Below are 20,890 nucleotides of genomic sequence, written 5' to 3'. Positions count from 1 at the left end.
GGTAATCTGAATATAGATTACGCATGTATTTATTTATACATTCATAGTCCTGGTATTCCCGTTATTGTGAGGCTTTTTCTGCCACGGTGGTAAATAGTATTACAGTGTACAAAACTCTATGTAAGGAAAATGAGGGTGTCTCAAATGCAATTTGATAGGCGCCTGGCGTGTGTATGTGCACATTTGTGTGGATATGTATACATGCAGCTATGAACAGGTTGGATCAATGATGCGACCGATTCCACCAGGTGCTGATTGCACCAAGCGCTCCTGTGTGAGAAGGTGTTAAGTATGCAGCGTGTGTGTGTGTGCGAACGCATGTGTTCGCCTGCTGATTGCTTGTGCTGCTGGTGAAGGTCATGGATTTAATCAAGCTACGCGTCACTTGTCCCAGAAAGGCTGTATATTACCACGCTAACACACACACGCACGCATATTCAATGCCGCGGTTAACCTGCAGACAGCGGAATAGAAAAGTGGCCTAAAAGTAGTTTGATTTCTCACTGTGCAGGTAAGTTCCTCCACCTGGATGCTGTGTGCTCACATACAGACAGTATTTTTAGGTAAATCATTCATCATAGGGGAGCAAAGTCCACTGGCACAATCCCCAAAAGACCTGAGAGAACACTGAGAGAAAAAAAAGGGGATGTGGGTGTGTAGGTGTAAAAATGAGAGAAAGAAAACGAGAAAGAAATGAAAGGAAAATAAAGGGAGTAGTAATTCTCAGAGGGTTTCTGCTCTCTTTCCTCCTTCCTGTCAGCTTTTAAGGTAATGGGTGCCTATGTGCTGTGCTGGTGACTGTGTGTGTTCCTGTTGGCTGGGCCGTAGGAGCACGGTGGAAAAGCGTCTTTTCTCCTGGGGGGACGCTGCATCCGGAGAGTCCTGGCTACAGGCGCTAGCCAGCCACAGAGGCACAAAGGGCCTCAGCGGTAAAGGACAGACAGGGCACCCTATGCCAGCCTTGGCACACATACAACTGCCTGATCAAAAACTTTGTTCAAGAATGGTGACTTGGCCAGTATGAGTAGAGCTTCCTCATGTGCTGCTTTCTACTCCCCTTTTCCACCTCTTTTACTTTCTTAGTAACCCTTTTCCTTCTCTCTCTCTCCTTCCTCTCTCTCTCTGCTTCTCTCGCTACTTTTCTCAAGCTACTCCCAGAGTCTGCCCCATGGGAAATATGGTACTTGAGTTGGTTCCCTTATGATTAATGATTTACCACAGATATAAAAAAAAAAAAGGGACAAGAAGCCTGAAGCAGTAAGACAGTGATCGCATAAACATACACACAAAGCAGACACACACAAGAGCAAAAGTTTAGACACAAAAACTATGTCGTAGAACTATGAGCTAACTCCAAATTAACATTTTCCTCAGCTGACGGTGTTGTGTGTGTGTGCGCGCGTGTTTTTCAGATCTGTGTATGCATTTCTGCGTATGATAAAGAGTGGCCTCAGATCCAGCGTCCTATTAATTATTCATGTGGTCACTAGAGAGAGTCGGTGTATTTATGCCAATCGATAGCTCTTAGATATGATATAGTACTGCTACTCAAGACACACCCTCAGTCACCATGCACTGATTGAGATGGGAACAGCACAACTTCTTCCTTTGGGAAAAACACTGTACACAAGAGATGATTGAGTTCTGTTCCACTCCACATCTTATTGTTTTATAGGACCACAAAAACTGATTAGTTCTATAAATCTATTACAAAATGCCAGAAGAAAATAAAATAAACATATTGCAGTTTCCCAGGGCCCTTTGAAGTCCTGTGTGTACACAAACTCCATAGAAAAGCTATTCTTAGCTGCCAGGTCTGAAAAGAGTTGCCACTGCTGAAGTGCTCTAAACCTGCAATTATGCACAGGAAGTGACTCCCTTCCAGTTGTAGAGAAGTCTATGACAAAATGACTTTACGTCTTCAGATTTAATACCTTAGTACTTTTATAGTTTTTTTTGTGGTCCCAGTACCCAGTTTCAAATCTTATGGAATATACACAGTGTTCATTTTGTATATACACAGTGATGGAACCCTTCGAGTACCCCTCAAGTGCCCAAGAATAAAATAGGTGATTAAACAGGGTGTGTTTTGTGGGATGGCAACCTTGCAATCGATAAGCCGTTGTGTGTGTGAATGGGTGGATGACTGGTTGTGTAAAGCGCTTTGGGGTCCTTAGGGACTAGAAAAGCGCTATATAAATACAGGCCATTTACCATTTACCATTTATCATCTGAGCTTGTGGTGTCATCAGTTTCTCAGTCAGAGCCACTTCTTCTCTTAACTTACAGCTTCACAAACTATAGCCAAAGCTCAAAACTTCAGACTTGAAACGCAGGAGTCAATAAACAAACAGGTCCATCATCTATATGGTGTTTATAGGCACTCAGCAAAATATATATTCATCATCAAAGAATTTTCATCCTCTGAGTTTTTTAGTATCTATTAACTCATGGTTTAGGTTTATTTTCCTCACAGTCTGACAGTTCTGGTTCACTCCCAGCACCCATCAGCCTTACTTTCAGCCCAAGGAGACAGTTGTTTTCAGTTAAAAGGTAGTGCGAGGTAGTGTATAACAATGGGGTTTTATAAACCCATTGCTCAACACCAAATGACAGACAGTTAGCAGCTAAAAAAGCCAGTAAAGCATTTAGCAGATGAAATAGCGAACACCTGCCTCAGGAATCGCTGGAGGGAAAAGAAACGCAAATGTTCGGCTACAAGAGTTCATCAGGTGATCAGATTCTTGAATTATTTTTTCTTGTGTTTGCATTCAGCATATGTGACTCTTTTCATACAGATTTTCGAGGTTTAATGATTAAACCTGAGCAAACGCTCCTTGAATCTCATAAGAAAAAAGGAAAACTGCTAATGTTCACATGCCAGAAGCTGTGACAGTTTGTGACCATTTTTTTTCTTGACAAATGACTCAAATCGTCACCAAAATAGCAGTTAACGTCCTCTTTACTGACAAATTACATGCGCGTTTATTCCCAGTCACTTTCAGTAGGCATAAAACCAACGTGCTGTGTTAGAACAGTGGTTCACAGCCTTTTTATTCCTTCCCTCGAGGATGAATATATTACAATCTCATCCTACACTTCTGCACACGTAGCCTTTACAGTCAATTTAAATTATCCTGTTCAAGGGTCACGTATATATGGAGCTGGTTGACTTTGTCTGTGGGCAAAGCTCTGACCTATGCCGTGATTAATGATTCCTGGCAGCTTTGATGACCCCTCGAGCCAGTTCAGGATACATTCTAACATGTTAGCTGTGTTTCTCTATGAACCGCTACGCTTCAGCAGTGATTAAATGCTTACACGAAAAACAGAAGCTGCTGACTGCAATAGTTCAGGAAATGTGTTCCATTAATGTTCAATAGGGCCTTTACAGATTTAGACGCAAGTGTACGCACAGGAACGCGAGCCCGATATCTCACCGTCAGAATCATTACACGCTAATTGCATTCAACCAGGCGCCTCTGAACGTATGCAAAATCACCTCCGCTGCATTATTCTGACACAAACACTTCCTCTGGATGACGGTGAGCGCTCTCCTCCTCTTCACTTCCCTTACAAAAGTTTAAGAGCTAATTGCTCCGTTCTTTTGCTTACTGTCGCGCTCGGTTCAAGTCAAATATTGGCTCTCGGCCGGATTTACCATAAAGGGCAGAAAAGAGGAGAAAATTGTGCGTGTGTTTGTGCATAGGTGGGGGGTACACTGTGTGTGTGAAAGGCCATGTTCAGCTGGGAGGAAAGTTGTGTAAAGCTTGCTGGCCCATGGGAGATGAGCGCCATAATTGTCACCATGGCAACAGCCTTTCAAGATGGAACCCTTCGAGTACCCCTCAAGTGCCACAGCTCCCGGAGCACAGAGCAGTCTGTGTTCGAGTGAGAGTGTGTGTCTGTGTGTAAGTGCGTGTGTATATATACACATCCCCGAGTTGAAGCCAGCTACTTAAAAATTGATACATCAAGCGTCAGTGGAGAAATCTGACGAGATTGAAAGTGGCGTCCTTTATGGCCACCGGGGTCACATCTGTAGGTGGGTTTGTTTGTGTTCATGCGTACATGCCTGTGAAACGTGTTTTCAGTCCAACTGACATTGTTGTCACACAAAACAAACCTCAGAAAGATGGTCAAAAATAGCATACGTGAAAAAAATTATGTGCAATAAAAAGAAATGAATAAAAATGGCGGCCATCGAGCCAGGTTTACACCAAACGTGTGATACACAGAACAAAATACACAGTTCCATTACACGCTTAATGGTGCTTCACTATATAAACACATCATTTTGATTAATTGATTAACTGGAGCACAGCAAAGAGTGTGTACCTTTTAACAGCGGCAGAGGAGCATAACCCATGTGACTTTATTAACTGAAAATGTGCCGGTGACGTAAGTGATTTCAAATGTTAATAAGTGGAAGTAGCGTATGAGGTGTTGTGTGCGGTGTAGAGTTCTGTTTATAGAGACCCAAGTAAAGTGTGTGTGGAGCTCTGTGTATGTGTGTGTAGTAATGAGGAGATCTGTGTGAGATAGAGATGTCAGCATCCAGAGTCCAGCCCCCTGCTGAGATCCTCTAATCCTTAATCGGAGTTCATAACAACATTTAACACCATAATATTCCCCATTACTACTAATCCTGCCCCACACATGCACGCTCACACAAACACACAATTCCCATGGAAGCATTCTGGGTTAAGAAATATCCCAAAGAAAGAAGGTATGTGCCTTATTTTAAAGTCAAGTTTGACACAAATCTATATGAAATTATTGGCAAAACTGTCACCTGCAAGCACAAGCTGCATTGCAGAGTGCATAGGCTCATTTGCAAACACACTAAAGCTGACAGCAATGCTAATGTAAATGTTTGTTCACTAGCATGCTGGGATTCAGTGCGCTAAAAAAATACATTTTAATGACTCATTCGAATATTTGTAGACTCTGATTTTTTAACATCAGAAAGATTTACTTGTTCTAGCAGGAAAGGCTACTGAAAAAAAACCAATATATTGCAAATAGGAAACAAACAGAACAGACGTTGCCAGTATCAAGGGATATTTGCTGTACATGCATTTAGCTGCATAATTACAATAAATGAAGAAATGCCATATGAGATGAAAATCTATGTGTATAGACAGTCCATCCCACCATAGAAAAGGTGTTAAAATACACTGCCAAGATGTTTATGATAGAATCCATTTATTTACAAATGTAGGACTACGAGGGATATGGCTTATAGAAAAACACCTCATAATTAATCAGAAGCATATCTGTTCTCTGTGAGTGACAGTTCTGGAAATGCTCTGCTGTTAAAGACACGGGCCTTGAGGTTTTAGTGTACAGTGAGTTTACATTACTGACACCCAGTTCAGCTGCTACTGCTCAACACATGTGAGTGAAGCTCACAGTGGGGTTATTCTTGAAAGTCTGATGTTTTCTTTGGAAGCACATGATGTATAGCAGCAGTTGCTTTTAACAGACTCTGGCAAGTTAGGATCACATGTTTGCAGAGGGGGCATGAGCCGTGACCACATGGAAGCCATAGACCTCTATGATTGATGCCTCTGGACAGACCCTTACTCTATTTATGGCGTCTTACAACTTCTCTGACACGCGTGCGCATAAAGGCACAAGACCACTGTGGATATGAAATGGTTTGTGATGTCCAGTACATGAAGCACATGAGTACACCCAGGCTGATTTCTGATCTACTCTCTGTCCCTTGGACATCAGCCAATTACTGAGAGCGGCCAAGGGGAACTACAGGATGAAGCCCTCTCTCTCTTCCTAATTCTCTCCATATCTGTCTTTTCTATGCCTTTCTTTGTTTCTGTTTTTCTCTAACTTTCTGTGTCCCCTACTGTCTGTCTACTTATGTTTTACTTCCATTCTCACCATCTCTATTTGATTCTCATTATGCATATATGTGTGTGTGTGTGTGTGTGTGTGTGTGTGTGTGTGTGTGTGTCAGAGAGAGAGTGAGAGAGCAAAAGAAAGACTGCGTATGTATGTGTGTCTTTATTTCCCAGTGGGCTGTCTGTCATACTTTGACCCTGACCTTCTCCAGAGCTCTTGCACAAATATTTACTCTCTCGCTGACAGGCACACACACATACACAAACTGCTCAAAAAAAAAAAAAGAAAAAAGAAAAAAAAATCAGGGAAAGAGAGCGAAACAGAGAGAGCTCAATTTCAGTACAATTAAAGCAAACCACATCTACACAGAAACGCACTTTTCTAGTGGTAACCCAAGATGATGGCACGCTAATTTTGAGTCTGGGTGATTATCTTGCTGTCTAAAAACAGATAAAATAGATCCCAGGTGCATGTGTGTTTCTGTGTGAGCGGGGTCATGGGCGAGGGACGGAAAGAAAGGGAGGGAGAAAGCATGACAGGCCAATAGAAGTCTGCTGGGAGTTTGACTCACAGTCTGAATAACTTATTCTTCTGTCTGTTTTGCCATCAAGATAAAAGGCTGTAGGAACACAGCATCTCCTTTTGAACAAAGCCCACCAGACCGACACAAAAACACACGCAAAGAACAAACTTTTACTATTAACACACAACTTTTTGCCTCAGTAGCCACGTGCAGCTTAAATATCTTCATTAAAACATTACACACACACACACACGGCAGTAAACGTGCCCACATCGGCCGGCCCCGTGACCAGAAGAGTGTGTGTAGGAGGGGCAGTGAGCCTCCTTTACTCATCCACGTTATTTTCAGTTCATCACTCTCAATAATTCATTTTCTGAGGCAGGCAAGGAAAGGAGAGCCCTGTGGCTGTTTCTCTGTGTCAGTCATAAACACACTCTGCCAGATGTACCTGTCATGTGGGACGCCATATTTTCACTGCCTTTAATCTGTGTGTGGGCAGTGGATGACTTTGTCAGCCAAACTCGCAGCAAATCGAATTGAGATAGCACAAATTTGCACTTGTATGTTTCAATCTCTTTCAAAGTTGAAGACCGCAACATGGTTAGGATTTAGAAAGAGCTAACACTAAAGCAGCAGAAAAACAATGTTTAAGCTTCCTGCCTTCCTCAAGGTCACACTGGATCAAAAAAGTTTTTATTGTTAGTTTCTAAGTGTGTGCTTATTTATGATACCTCTATTTCTCTCTGTGTGTCTGTGCTTCAATCTATATCTGAGAGATAAAGAGTTGCCTGGTTAAGAGTAAAGTGTTCCATAAATACATCCCCTTACTATATGTATGCCCCTTACTCAAGGTAAAGCAAGTCAAGGTTGTCACGGGAAAAATACCAATGCATGTTTTACATTTAAAAAAATGCTCAATTCAGTCCTGCAGAAGCTTTTTATCTGAATAAATATCGACAAAACAATTAGATCTCCGGCCAGATCAACAAATGAAGCAGCCTTGAAAGCTAATGACACCCGTAGACCTAAATGATGTCCTTTTAGCATGGGAATGCAGCTGGGTGGCAAGAAGCCATAAGGAGAGGACTGTGCCATTCATGCTGCTATTTTCAGCCTAATTTAAATGATTTAGACTCAAATTGTATGTTTGCAGTTTGTTTGTTTGGAGATGTTAGTCTCTTGTTCTTCAACAACAATTCTTTATAACCTATAATACATTCACGAGTACAACGAAACAGTGTCCTTGGGTTGTCCTTGTTGCTCTTGGAAAATAAAATAGACAAACAGACACCATTAGAAGTTTAGCATAGCAAGCAATGTGCACACGATATACTGAAGTTTTTCAAAACTTGATCAGCTAAAATATCGACAAAAACATTTAGGTGTGATTATTAGGTAAGTTCTAGAGGTTTATGGAGGATCTATCACGTAGCGTTCTCATTTAGTCACACAGAAAATTACAATATTAGAAAGAAACTCCAATGATCACATGACCCCCTATGAGCAAGTGCATGGCGACAGAGGGAAGGAAAAACTCCATTTTAACAGAAAAAAGATTGTGGAAGGACCAGACTCAGGGACGGACGCCCATTTGCTGTTGGGTGTGACCAGAAGGAGACAGGATAATAGACACACTATGGGAGGGAGTGTTTAAACACAGTAATAAACACACACCTCTAGTGCAGCCTAAACCTTTTGCAGGGATGTTCAGGTCACCGGATCCAGCCCTAACTATCACGATAAGGAATGTATTACTAAATATAGTTTTATGCCTAATCTTAAAAGTAAAGTGTCTCTTTCAGGAGGGTGGCCTGATAGCTGAAGGCTCTACTTCTTATTTGACTTTTAGAAACTCCAGTAAATGGTATAAGACAGTAATGTCTTTGTATCCAGTTTTGCCAAGACTCCATGAAAAAGTATTTTTTTCATAATGTTGACAAGCAGGCAAAAAATACCGAGTTCTCCTTTTCAGACCACTGACATTCACCTCTGTCTGCAAATTCTTTGCCTCGCATCTCTTCCCAGAAAAAGGCAAATCATTTCCAGTAAACAGTTTTTACTACCTAGACAAGGCGTCCTTCAAGCCAACAGGCATCGCTGAAAATTTCTACCTATACCACTACAGCAGCTGGTCTGGAAAGCAATATTTATAACAAAGAGAAAATTAATGATGTAACTATGCGCTTTGTTCTTGCTCTTTGTTCCGTCTAATGCTGCAGCTGAAAAGTCCTTTGGAATCTTTGTGAACGTTACCTTCTGGCTGTGAAACAATAGTACAGCTGTAATAAATAGAAAAGCAGCAGCGAATTGAACTACATCTGTACAATGAAGCTGAACAACCAGGCCTGTGCAGTGCCAGACCTATCAACCTGACAGGCTGATCGTACATCTGGAAGTAATCCATAAACTAGAAAGAGAAAGAGGGAGGGATGAGGGGAAAGGGTCAATGGCCGCCTTCCTGTTCTTGTGCTTCCTGTTCAACAAACCCACTGGCTACATGCAGGCGCCTTTGATTTTAAACTGAGAAAACTGGAGACTGATTCAAGACCATAGAAATGTGAAAATTATGAGCTTTCCCATGAGTGCGCACATGTTTATCCCTAACTGGAACTCAACGGCATATGGAAGATGCCAATTAATGGGAACTGTACCCAAAGGAAACACACTCTCCCCTCTATACCTCTCCTCTCTCTCTCACTGCTTCCGTCTGTGGGGAATAGTGCTAAATAAGGACGTGAAGAGTTGAAACATGCGTTAACAGTTTCTCAGTCCTTGGCCTGCTTTTTCTCTTTTCCTCTTAGGGTTTGTTCACACGGTTCAACCCACTGCACCAGACTCAGCTATACAATGTCCCGTCACTTCAAAGCCACCTTTGTGTCCTCTGGTTTTGTTGCTTCAAAAGGCACAAACGCCACCTTGGTGTTAAGGTGGCATTTGGCAGCTCGTCTTATGTGTGGCGAGTGATCAGCCATCGCAGACGAAGCGCTTTGCGACTGTGCATGAATAGACATTATCTGGGTCAGTGTTGTGTGGGTATGTAGATGGGGACTACGTGTGTATGGAGGATATAGCGAGAGCCTAAGCCTTTGTGATTTCATGTCATTTATTCAAACACAAAAGAGAGGAGATGAGAAAGAGGGAGAGGGGAAAAGGGATGGAGTTAAGGAGGGACATGTGAGAGAGAGGAGATAAAGGAGAATAAAGGAGTAATGAAGGAAAATGTGGCTGTCATTAACCAAATAAATGAACAGGGAAGTCAGACAGCCAGTGCAGCAGAAAGGCACGCACTCGCACAGACAGGTAGAAGGACAGAAAACTGGCCTCCACTTGGCACATGTATCCGTTTGTCCTTTAAGAACATCTGGATCGTAATAACACCCTGCTTCCTAACACTTCAGTAGCTTGCTGCCCCCGTGCCTGCAGCAGCGTGCACACGTACACTTCATATACTGTATGCACACAAAAATCTTCTGACTAGCTGTCTAAATCCTTCTGTTAGCCGCCCACTACCTTCCTATCCACACCTACATGCTCTCAAGCTCCCTGAGCTGCCAGCATGAGAACAGCAATGAAATAAGAGGTGTGTGTTTGTGTGTGTACATGTGTGTGAGACATAACATACAGTAGGGAGCTCTTGACCTTCAAAAGTCTGTATCTGATCAAAATAAAATGCTTGCTTTACCCACTGCTTCAACTGTCCACATTAGCCATTCACACATGCACACACACCCACTCTTCTGCTGTTGAGGGTAGAGGGAATAAAAAAAAGAGGTAGGTTTCCTACTGAGCTTTCAGCATACACATGCGCACACACACAAAAGCTCAGTCTCTTTCATAGGTGTGAAGATTAGCCTTTCCCTGTGTCTGCTCCCTCTTTAGACCTTTCATTATGAAGGGAGGACTGAAATCCTCTTATGAGATATAAAGTGTAAAATTCTATTGTAAATATGCTTCTGAGCATTATGCATTTTCCTGATACTTTTGCATGTCCAAAAGTCTTGGAATATCTCCATGTTTCCCCAAACATCTGATTTGTCTGATTCACTGAACGCCTGAGTCGGGGGGATTTTTATTTCTACGTTGACTGACTTTTGTACACTATGTATGAAAGGACAAATTTGTCATTGGATCAACAACAATTTGTCTTTATTACAAGCACTTCAAAAAAGCTTTCGTTTGTAGGATTCAGTCGAGCAAAGATTTCGGTTTTGCTCTCTTTGCATCCTCAGTGATACCAAACATGGTTACCTCCATTCAAAAATGCCCCAACAACAAACATCTTTGCATATAACCACCTACATAACACTCTGTATGTTTCACTATTTTATTTATGCAATGATTGTAAGAAATCCATCCATCCATCCATCCATCCATCCACTGTAACCCCCAGGACACCTGGGAAAGGCTGTCACCTCACTTCTCTAGACGTTGAAGTGGTTATTTGTTGAGTTTGAGAAGCTCGTGTAGGGGGATTTTATTAACTTTGATTAAGTTTCAGTCTTTATGCTAAGTTAAACAGTTTATACTCTTTTATTAATGAGTCTAACTATTAAAATATTCTGTGTAGCAACCCAGTGTCTCTGTAGTGATAAGCGATCAGATAATTCACACCACATCAGATGCACATTGGTCTCGTTCCTCAGTATTTCGCGCTTTGGTTTCGATCCAATTGGAGAAGTGAAAAGAACAGCAGGAGAGCTGAGTGGAATCAGTATGAGGAATGTGGTGTTACTTTGAAAAGTTCCTCTTGTAAACTACTTCATGGCAGCATCAAAAAAGCAAACGAATAAGAAAAAGGGGAAAAAAGACTATCAGACAAGTGGACGGACAGACGTGTGATGCTGACCCATATTATTTTCAGCTCAGAAAGAAGGAGAGAAGAGGAAGGGAGGAAAACTTGTGTTGAGGTGACATGTGTCTGCCCTCCTTCAATTCGTCTCCTCCGTCTCTTCACATCTGAGGCAGTAATTGGTGCTGTCAGACCCACAGAGAAGGACAGAACACACGAGCGCACACGTAGGTGACACAGCTACATACATACACACCCACACACGCTCCTGCCCTTCAGCATGTACCCCTAGGGCTTAAAGCAGGAGAGGTTTGAGAGGAGTATTCACTACATCCCCTAATAGCTATGAAAGACAGAGACAACAGGAGAGGGCAAGGGAGTATGCAGTGAAAATAGAGGGGATAGAAGAAAACAGTGGCAGACAGAAACAGAGAGGGCGAGCAGGACTAGAATGCACAAGAGACAAAGGCACATAGAATAAAGAAAGCAGGAGAAGGAAAGAGGAGGGAGTGGAGGAGCGGGGCTTTGGCTACGCAGACAGAGGCTTCTGCATGGGGTGGAGAGAGACGGAGTTGAACTGACAAGGTAGTGCAAAAGCTACACAGAGGGAGAGAAGGAGAGAGAGGGTGATTATGCAACTTCAGTAGTGACAAAGCAGATGAGTATGATTTCTTGAGACTGAGCAAAGGAGTTAAAGGCCATTGCAGTAACACTGCTTTTAGTGCATGGCTGAAAACACAACTAATGGCATTACCAGAGTGCATCTACTGCCATAGCCAGGAACCTGAATCAAAATTTTTTAATGAAGGTGATCCAGGTCAGTACTAAAGGTTAGTCAGTTCCTTCTTGGTAGATGGTCCTTTCTGTTTTTAAACTTTATATTAAAAGCCCCATAAGTTTCTTATTAAAAAAAAAAATAGAGGGGGTATAAGACAGCATCTTCAAGAATGAACAATCAAGAATAAACTTTAATTCATCATATTGGTTATCACAATATAGAATATTTTAGTCTATGAACCAAAAAATGTTCCAGGGTCTTTTGAAAGAAACTCCTTTGAAAGGTTGATACCTCTAAAAGTATTGTTTCTTGGGTCTTTCTCAGAAATAGAAGGTGAAGGTACCGAATTAAACAGTTTACTTCCAGGAAATCTCAGAAGAAATTATTCGACCTGTAAAAGTAAAGCAAATAAATCTTTGTCCCTGATTTTAATGACTGTCTTTAATAGGACTGGATAAGAGTGAGTGCCACAGGCAAGTTAGCAAAAGCCAAAAAGCATTACCGTTAATTTGTTTTGGTCCTTTAATGAGATTTCCAGGCAATAAGAAGAACATGGAGTCATATATCATCACTGTCGCATTAATTATGATAACTCAGTAAAAATATATCAAGATGACAGAAGACTGTTTACATCTCAACCTCGTGGTTTGTTTTTGCTTATGTTATTCAAAATTAAGACCACATTTCTCATGAATACCACTGTATCCTATTCCACAGTCTGTTGATATGTGTGCTGTTTATCCTGGACAATGTATTTCCCCTTATATGTCATGAAACAACCCGCCGGATTAAATCTAGCACAGTGCCCTCGGTTAACAAGATCAAAACACACATATCCATACATTTAAACACACTTAGTTTCACACTCTCTCCAGGGAACGGGAAGCATTGGGTTGGAAAAGGGAAGACGAGAAAGATGAACCCATGATCTATAAATGTTTAACAAGTGCAGACAGAGGAGATAAGGGCTGCTAGGAGGAGAAGTGAGACAGAAAGAAGAATGGTGAGGTGGAAAAAAAAAAGAAGACAATGGCAGAGGAGGCGGGTGGGGAGCAAAATGGGTGGCTTGTCGAAAACGAGAGGTGGAGAACAGTCCCATAATAGAAGGAGACATCACAAAAAAGGTTAGAAAATCGACAAGGGGAGGGGAAAGAGACAGAAATTGTGAAAAAAAAGCTGTAATTGGAGGTGCCTGGTGGTTGTCTAACACAGAGGGGCTAGTAATGATTCCATTAGCGCTTTGCACCGTGAGAAAGAAAAGACAGAAAAACAGAGAGAAAGGAAGGCAGAGGGAAAGAATGACAGAGAGAGAGAAAGAGAAGCCAAAGACAAGGAAAAGATTCACAGAGAACACAGGACGATAACGGTGAATGTCAAAGGTGCTAAATGGTAGAAAAGAAAAAAAAACAAGCACAGAAAAGGAACAAGAAGGAAGGAGAGAATTGAAGACATCCATTAAATGGCTCGCTCACTTGTGCTACAATGACAATTACAAAATGCCCTCCTGAAGCTCTCCCCCCGAACCTCACCTCTTCATCTCTTTGTGTGACAGCAAACGTGAGCGGATGATTTAAATGCATTAGCAGAGTGTGTTTTCCCTATGGAAGACCTCCAGACCTCCAGACTGTTTCAGGCCAGGAACCTTTTGTTTGGAGCTGATGCAGAGCGCTGAGAGGACCCTTTAAAAGCCTGGCTGTTGTTCTCTCAGGAACACATTAAAGTGCAACGTACTGAGTTGATGTATTTTTTTTTTGTTGTGTGTCCTCTCATGTCTTTTGTGAATCCGCTTGCTAAAATGAGGCTGATTACGGATGCAGCTGCATTAGCTGGCTAAGTGAATTCTGACAAGGTAAGGTGATAGTATGAAAATAGAAGCATGTTCATGCAAACGCAGCACAGGCACAAAGTTATTTAAAACAAAAGAAAGACGGTTTCCAGGGAGTGAATTTTTGGCATTATTATGTTTGGCTGATATGTTTGGCTGACACTGGTGGGACAGCGAATTCTCCTGCTGTATGAGGAAATTTCATTGCTATGCAAATCCTTCCCATGATCCTACAAAAAATGTTTTTCCTAATACCGAGTAGGTGGCGCAGACATCCCTGCGGGAGGGAAGATCCAATTCACCACAAAGGAATTAAAATCTATTGAAAATGTTTATTTATTTGTTTATTTTTGTTCCCAGAATAACTATTACATATGAACTGAATACAGAAACCTGGCTTTCCTTCCCATGTTGAACGCAGTGGACACCTGTTTTCCCTGCAGCTCTGGTGACCCTAACCTATTAGACATGGGCCGTATATATATTCCTGACATGTGACCTCAGACTGTCAATAAGACTCCATCATTACCTTTGCACGCAACTGCAGCACACACACATACGTGCGCACACAAAAGCTAGACTGTTTAGATTTTAGAGTTTAAGCCAGCTTGTTAAATGCTCCTTTATTACTCTATTTATTCTCTCTGGAGTGAGAAGAGTCAAGAATCTGGCCGACGAGGTCATGGAGATCACTGAGGTCAAGCACCCTGCTGTGTCAGACTGACTTTAAATAGTTTTTAGTACTGTGACAAAGACCTGCGTAGTGTAAACATCTGCCAGCTAGCTCACCTGTCAAATAACTACAGTGTGTACGTTTACAAGACAGGCATGTAGCTCAACAGTCTGCGTTTCATGATTGAGATGCAGCTCGAGTTCTGCCACAATCTGCGCACATTACCAGTCTGCAAACTGCAGAGTACAGCTTGTTCTTATTCACTTGTCTCTAAGGCCCAACTGCCAAGTTTTCTGGGCGTCTTGGCTGCTGCTTCTCCCAAACAACTGAAATTGCATTATGCGCACCGATTTCAAGTCTGCAGTGATGAATATCTACGATTCCATTTTCTTTTCGGCGAGGAAGTGAGCCCGTAGGGACAGGTGACAGCATAAGCTTAATACAGCTTGCTCACTCAAACGCATGCATGCACAGTATGTACACACAAACTCACACATGCTGCACACACCATCTGGGGAGTTTTACAACTCAATAATCTGCTTCCTAAGGCATACCTTTTCCTCCCCTCCTGCAACACAACACACATCAATAAGCAGTTTCTCACACACACTCATACTGCTCGCCTCTACTTGAGAAGGGAAAATGAGACGTTCAGCTCTGTCAGACACACACACTCACACACACACACAAAAGAGGAGATGCCTTAAAGCAACTTCTACTCTTTCCTCTACAAAAGCTGTTTTCACTGTACTGGGAGGGATGACACACACACACACGCAGTTAAAAAAAACCCACATTCACACAGAGTGTGTCCCTAACCTAAATACATAGAGTCATTGTCATTCCATCCTCTGTGTCACTGCAAAATTCACTACAGTGTATCTGCACGCAGAGGCAGCCACATAGATATGTACACACTTTTATACACAACACCACTTCCAAAAAAGTGGGGACACTGTGAAAAATGTGAATCAAAACAATAAAATAAACTGTAAATCTTTTAAAACTGCTCACAGTACAACCTTTGAAAGTGAGATACTTCAGTGTTTTGGGAAAAACATGAGCTTATTTTGAATTTGATGGCAGCAGCGTGTCTCAAAAAAGTTGGTACTGAAAGTAGCAGCAAAATGGTGCAGCGAGAGTGCAGACAGGGACTAGAAAGAGAGCATATTTCTACCAAACTGGCTTTTCTTTATCGACTCTCTTTTAAATTTAGAATTCTCATTGTTTACAAGGTTTTGAATAATCAGGTCCCATCTTATCTTAAAGACCTCATAGTACCGTATCACCCCCATCAGAGCACTTCACTCATAGACTGCAGGCTTACTTGTTGTTCCTAGAGTATTTAAAAGTAGAACGGGAGGCAGAGCCTTCAGCTTTCAGGCTCCTCTTCTGTGGAACAGCTCCCAGTTTGGATTCGGGAGACAGACACATCTCTCTGCATTTAATCATTAGTTATTATTAATCTCTGTCTGTCTTCCACAGTGTGTCTTTGTCCTGTCTTCCTCCACTCACAGCCAATGGCAGAGGTGCCCCTCCATGAGGCTGGTTCAGCTGGAAGTGTCTTTCTGCTAAAAGGGAGTTTTTTTTTCATTCCCTCTGTCGCCAAAGCGCTTGCACATAGAGGTCATCTGAGTGTCGGGGTGTTCTTTGTATTATTGTATGGTCTTGTACTTTACAATATAAAGCACCCTAAGGAAACTTTGTCGTGATTTGCTGCTATATAAATAAAAATTACTTGAATTGAACTGAATTGAATTAATCACCAAAACATGTCAGCACCTCACTTTTTCCTCATTTGTCCTGTCTCTGTCTGTCTCTCCCACACAAATGCACAAACACTTGCACGCTTACATTCTGTCCCCTACATGCCTGAGGACCCCAGCCCCACTCACGTTGGCACATGTCCTTGTTCTCTTCGAAGCCTGGTTTGCACACACACCTCCCGATGGGAACCAGCCATCCGCCGTCTGCACTGCAGTACATCTTGGGAGGCTCAAACTCCTCAGAGGCGTTCACACACACACCGTGCACCTCAACCAGTGCCGTTTCTCCACCCGTTATTGTGTCAGGAAACTGGGCCAAATTTAGCACAGTGAGTGGACATTTCTTGTAGAAGACCCTCACGGAGACCAGAGCAATGCAGGCGCCCAGGTCCTGGAAGGCCAAGTAGAAACCCTTTTTACTCAAGTTGTTGATGGTCCGCACTTCCGTGTTTAGCTTCATGACACGGTCGCCAACGTCCACCTGTGAACAAAAGATATATTTTACATGTGAGTTTGGTGAATGGGATAATGCAATCTTTAGCAAACTGAAAGCAATTGAAAGTGTTCTTATGCTCTCTCTGTGCGAGTATCCATACCTGTGTAAAGCTCTCATCTGCAGCAATAGTGTCAATTTTGATGTACTGACTTTCCTTGATAAACCACAGGTTTGCATTGTTGGACTCATAGTAGTACATGTTGAATGTCTGCAAAAACAAACAGCATCCATCAGAACGACGCACAGTTAACCGAGACAGATAAAAAGTATGAGCGGGTCCATCCAATGTGAAATTTTAACAAGCCATCCACTGTTCTGCAGCTCTTCAGCAGCTTGTCTCCGTATCTCAGTGCATCTGTCTGGATTGAAAGTCAGCAACGCTGTCTGCAGCTTCATGAGAGCGCAGCTCTAAACTGTCACATTAAGCCCATTATTTATTCTGGAGATGTAGTAAGACTGAAAGGCATATAAGGGACAGACGAATTGAAATGTATACAGAACAGAGCAGTGTTATAAGAGAGTGGAGGGCGGGAAAAAGATTAATAAAAAGAACAAAAAAAGCCTGTAGAATAAACTTTGATTTATTCTCCAGCTATTGCTTCGTGTTATTTTTCTGTGTTTCCCTGTTTGTGTTTAGTATTCTGACTGGAAACGGATGAAAAATAAGTTATTTTGTATTTTTTAACTACATTACAGTAACTAGATTACACACACCTCCTTTTGACAGACCTGTTGATAATACACATGTTAACAACCTTCATATAAGAACAGGAAACACACAGAATGGTGAGGCGATGGTCTTAAATATGCCTTAAATGTGCTTCCATTCATACAATTCACAGCACAGCAATAAATAAACTGCATTTAATGTGTCTAATTTGTAAATGATCTACTTAGTGGTCTAATTAAGATGTATCTACTAAGTCACACATTTGAGGAGTTAAAGAAGATGCTGCAAAAGCTGCCGAGCACAGTGGATAGTCAGAGAATATTCTGCGGGAGTGCAAACAACTGCAAACAAAAAACCACTCAACTTGAAATATAACTTACCCGTGTGCTATTGATCTAAAAAAAAAAAAAAAAAAAACACTAAGGAAATGTATTCTTTTTTCTTCTTACTTCACACCAAAAATATTTCAAAGAGCAGACAGCTACACAGCAGAAGCCACGGAGCCTATCAACACTCAATGTTTTGCTCAGGACGAGTGGGCAAACGAGCGGAATAAATGCAACAGGAGGCCTTAAACACAAACACACACACCAGCTGCATCGGCATTTGTTATCTAACCGAAAAGCCCACATGCTGATCATGTGTTTATGAAGCTTGCTTGTGCATTATGTTTGTGTGATGCAAACCTCTTTGCAGGTACCAGGGACCCCGGGTAGACTGTTACAGTCTCTTAGGGTGAATTTGATCTCAATGTGGACGCGCTGCGCTTCTTCCCGGCTGATGTGGCGCGTTCTCAGCCAGTTGTTTTGGTTGGCTTCCATGACGTTACACACCTGGTAGGTCCTCATCGGGGTATTCCTCTCATCCATGACACTGATCTCCTCCCACTGAGAATAAGAAACAGGAGGTAAATAGAGATGATTTATAATGATGTTTTCATTTGCTAGTTTAGCTTTTTCAAGCATATTTGGGACATTGCATATTAAAATAATTCCATTATTTAGCTTGGGGGCAAAGAAAGAATTAGGGTAAAAGGAGAAAGATTGCATGAAGCTGCAAAGAAGAGGGAGGGAAGAAAAAAGGAAGAGAGAGTGAAAGGGGGAGTAAGTGGATGAGTGATGAGGGGATGGAGGAAGGAAAAGAGAAGTGATGAGGGCTGCTGAGAAGTATTTGTGTTAAAGGGGAAATCTCTTTAACTAAAACATAAATTTCAAATCAAAGAGCAAGGGAATGTGAAACTGAGTCAGGGTGACGCTCAGCGGCACTGGGCCCAGGCTGACAACAGCACCACTCCCTTTCATCGTTAGCGCGTGGACAAAGAGGATCTCAGTTTTAAATACTGGTTACAGGGAAACTGGGTCTAAGTTCAATGAACTGTGGTTTAGTGCAAAGCAACACTGCTCTGCAAGTTCTGTTTTCATGTATGGGTGACTATGAGTGATGATGTGTGTCAAGATCACTGAAGGACTGTCTTTGTCTATGCTGCACGTGTTCGCAAAGTGGGTATGTTTTTCCTGAAGTGAACGGGCGATTTAATGCTTAAGAGGTAGACGTGTGTGTGAGACGTGCAGAGAGAGAGAGAGAGAAAGACAGAGAAGGAGAGAAAGAAGGAGTAGGTAGGACAGAGCTACTTTGTCTCCCATCATCCACTACCATCTGTTTCCACTTCTGACTACGGCTGTAATTGAGAACACTTCTCGCATGAGCAGGAAAACATTTCTATCTACTCACACATAGACAAGCACCCACATGCGTATACCACTCTCAGACAGACACACAAAGAAAAAGAACATTTTTATTCCTTAAAGAAAAGGAAAATAAACCAATGTGGTTTCAGTGTCTCAAGATATCTGATCCAATCAAGAGGACGCTAACTCAATTTTCTTTGACACACACACACACACACACACACACACACACACACACACACACACACACACACACACACACACACACACACAGGATAGGCTCTAGTTTGTGGCTAGGACTGAAGAGACCACCATCTTTGTTCTGAGCTCCTGTCATCATCTTAAGGCTGAAGCCTTTAAGCTCCAGAGTGACGAGCACAGAGTTACTTACATGTTCTCGTTACCCACCGTACTACAGTATACACAAATACGCTAACCTGTGCAAAATCAAACAACAGTGGACCCAGACCACGACCCACCAAGGTAAACACCAATTATCTCTGACATGTCCCAAAAGTCCAGAGAAATAAAGAAGAGACGGGCAAGGAAAGAGCCGAGTAAGCAGCAAAAATGCAGAGAGAAACTTTCAGACAAGCGAAGTCCAAGCTGAGGTTGAATTCTTGAGGTTAATCTGATGTGACAGCCCAACAACCCGGCAAAAGCCTGACGCATTTCACCTCAAAGTCCTGAGCACTAAAACAGAGCCACATAAAAACACACATTCTCACACACATTTGCGCTCACTCGCCAGCTCTCCTGTGCGCTCAGATGCTTTTAATCTCCACAGCCTCTTCTACTGTGTATGAATTGGAGCTTGAACAAAACCAGCTCTCTCTTGATCCTGACCTTAACAGTACTTCAACAGACAGAGAAATTCGAAGAAGAAGAAGAAAACAAGAGAATAAGAAGAAAAAGAAGAAGCAGAGGATTATTTAAGATGCTACAGTCAGCTGACACAAATGTCCCTGACAGGCAGTTAAGAGTTGGAGATTATACACAGCATAAAGGACGTATTACAGCTCGACGATTTTACAAACGCAGCGGCTGAGACTCGTTGTGATCAGCTGCACTCGATTCAACTGAAAGAACAAAAACGTAAGACCGAGGGAGGAAAAAAAATGAAGAAACACAGTGAGAGAAAGAGAGAGAGAGAGGAATGAATGTTGGTAAATAACAGGCACGACTGGCAGCTAAATAGATCCATCTGTGCAGAGCGGAGACCAGTCGGACATCACAGGACGGTCACACATACCCACCCACACAAATACACAAAGCTGAGTCCCCGGGGAGGGGTGATTAAAGCATTTATGGGAATAGTCATTGAGGGATAAAAAGGGCTTTATAATGTCTTTGTTTATTTCTTTGTAGGCAGAGATTGGAGTGGCTGGATTGCTGCCACTTCCTGTTGAGCAACTTATTTCCCTGCTCGCAAAGTCTGCTCGTTGTCACTTCTGCCGGGTGTGAGACGCAGGTGTGCTTAGGAAGTTGAGAACAACCGGGCTTTGCTAATTTGCTAATGATACAGATACGTCACACAACTGAGAGAAAGTCTCCTAAAAATACAACTGAGGAAACGTTGGGATAGGCTCAAGGGCTTCAGCTTTCTTGTTTAAGACGCAAGTGCACAAACACAAACACACATGCACACACAACTTATAACTATTGCCAGGGCTTTGTTGGCTCAAATTGAAACCCTCCTCCCTGAACTCTTAATCACCTCGGCCAATCAGCGCAGAGCCAGCTTGATTGCTTTGAAGTGAAGCAGAGACGTCGGCTCAGCGTTTAGATTCAAGCATTCACCGGCTTAACATAACATC

General features: G+C 42.2%; 1 protein-coding gene across 2 annotated transcripts in view; it reads right to left on the bottom strand.

Annotated features, from left to right (window-relative positions):
• epha4b (eph receptor A4b) overlaps window positions 1-20,890 on the bottom strand; it is a 79,329-nt gene that overhangs the window by 41,725 nt on the left and 16,714 nt on the right. For both annotated transcript variants that reach the window (XM_023154643.3, XM_004542457.3), the window contains exons 3-5: window positions 18,072-18,272; window positions 16,816-16,923; window positions 16,349-16,700 (exon numbers count right to left, since the gene is read on the bottom strand). In XM_023154643.3, the coding sequence (XP_023010411.1) occupies window positions 16,349-16,700; window positions 16,816-16,923; window positions 18,072-18,272 (661 nt within the window). The remainder of the gene's footprint in view (window positions 1-16,348; window positions 16,701-16,815; window positions 16,924-18,071; window positions 18,273-20,890) is intronic.

This window comes from Maylandia zebra, linkage group LG18 (genome assembly GCF_041146795.1).
Source record: "Maylandia zebra isolate NMK-2024a linkage group LG18, Mzebra_GT3a, whole genome shotgun sequence".
Classification (NCBI taxonomy): Eukaryota; Metazoa; Chordata; class Actinopteri; order Cichliformes; family Cichlidae; genus Maylandia; species Maylandia zebra.
The sequence above is the reverse complement of the archived record's forward strand: the minus strand, read 5'-3'. Positions and strand labels throughout refer to the sequence as shown.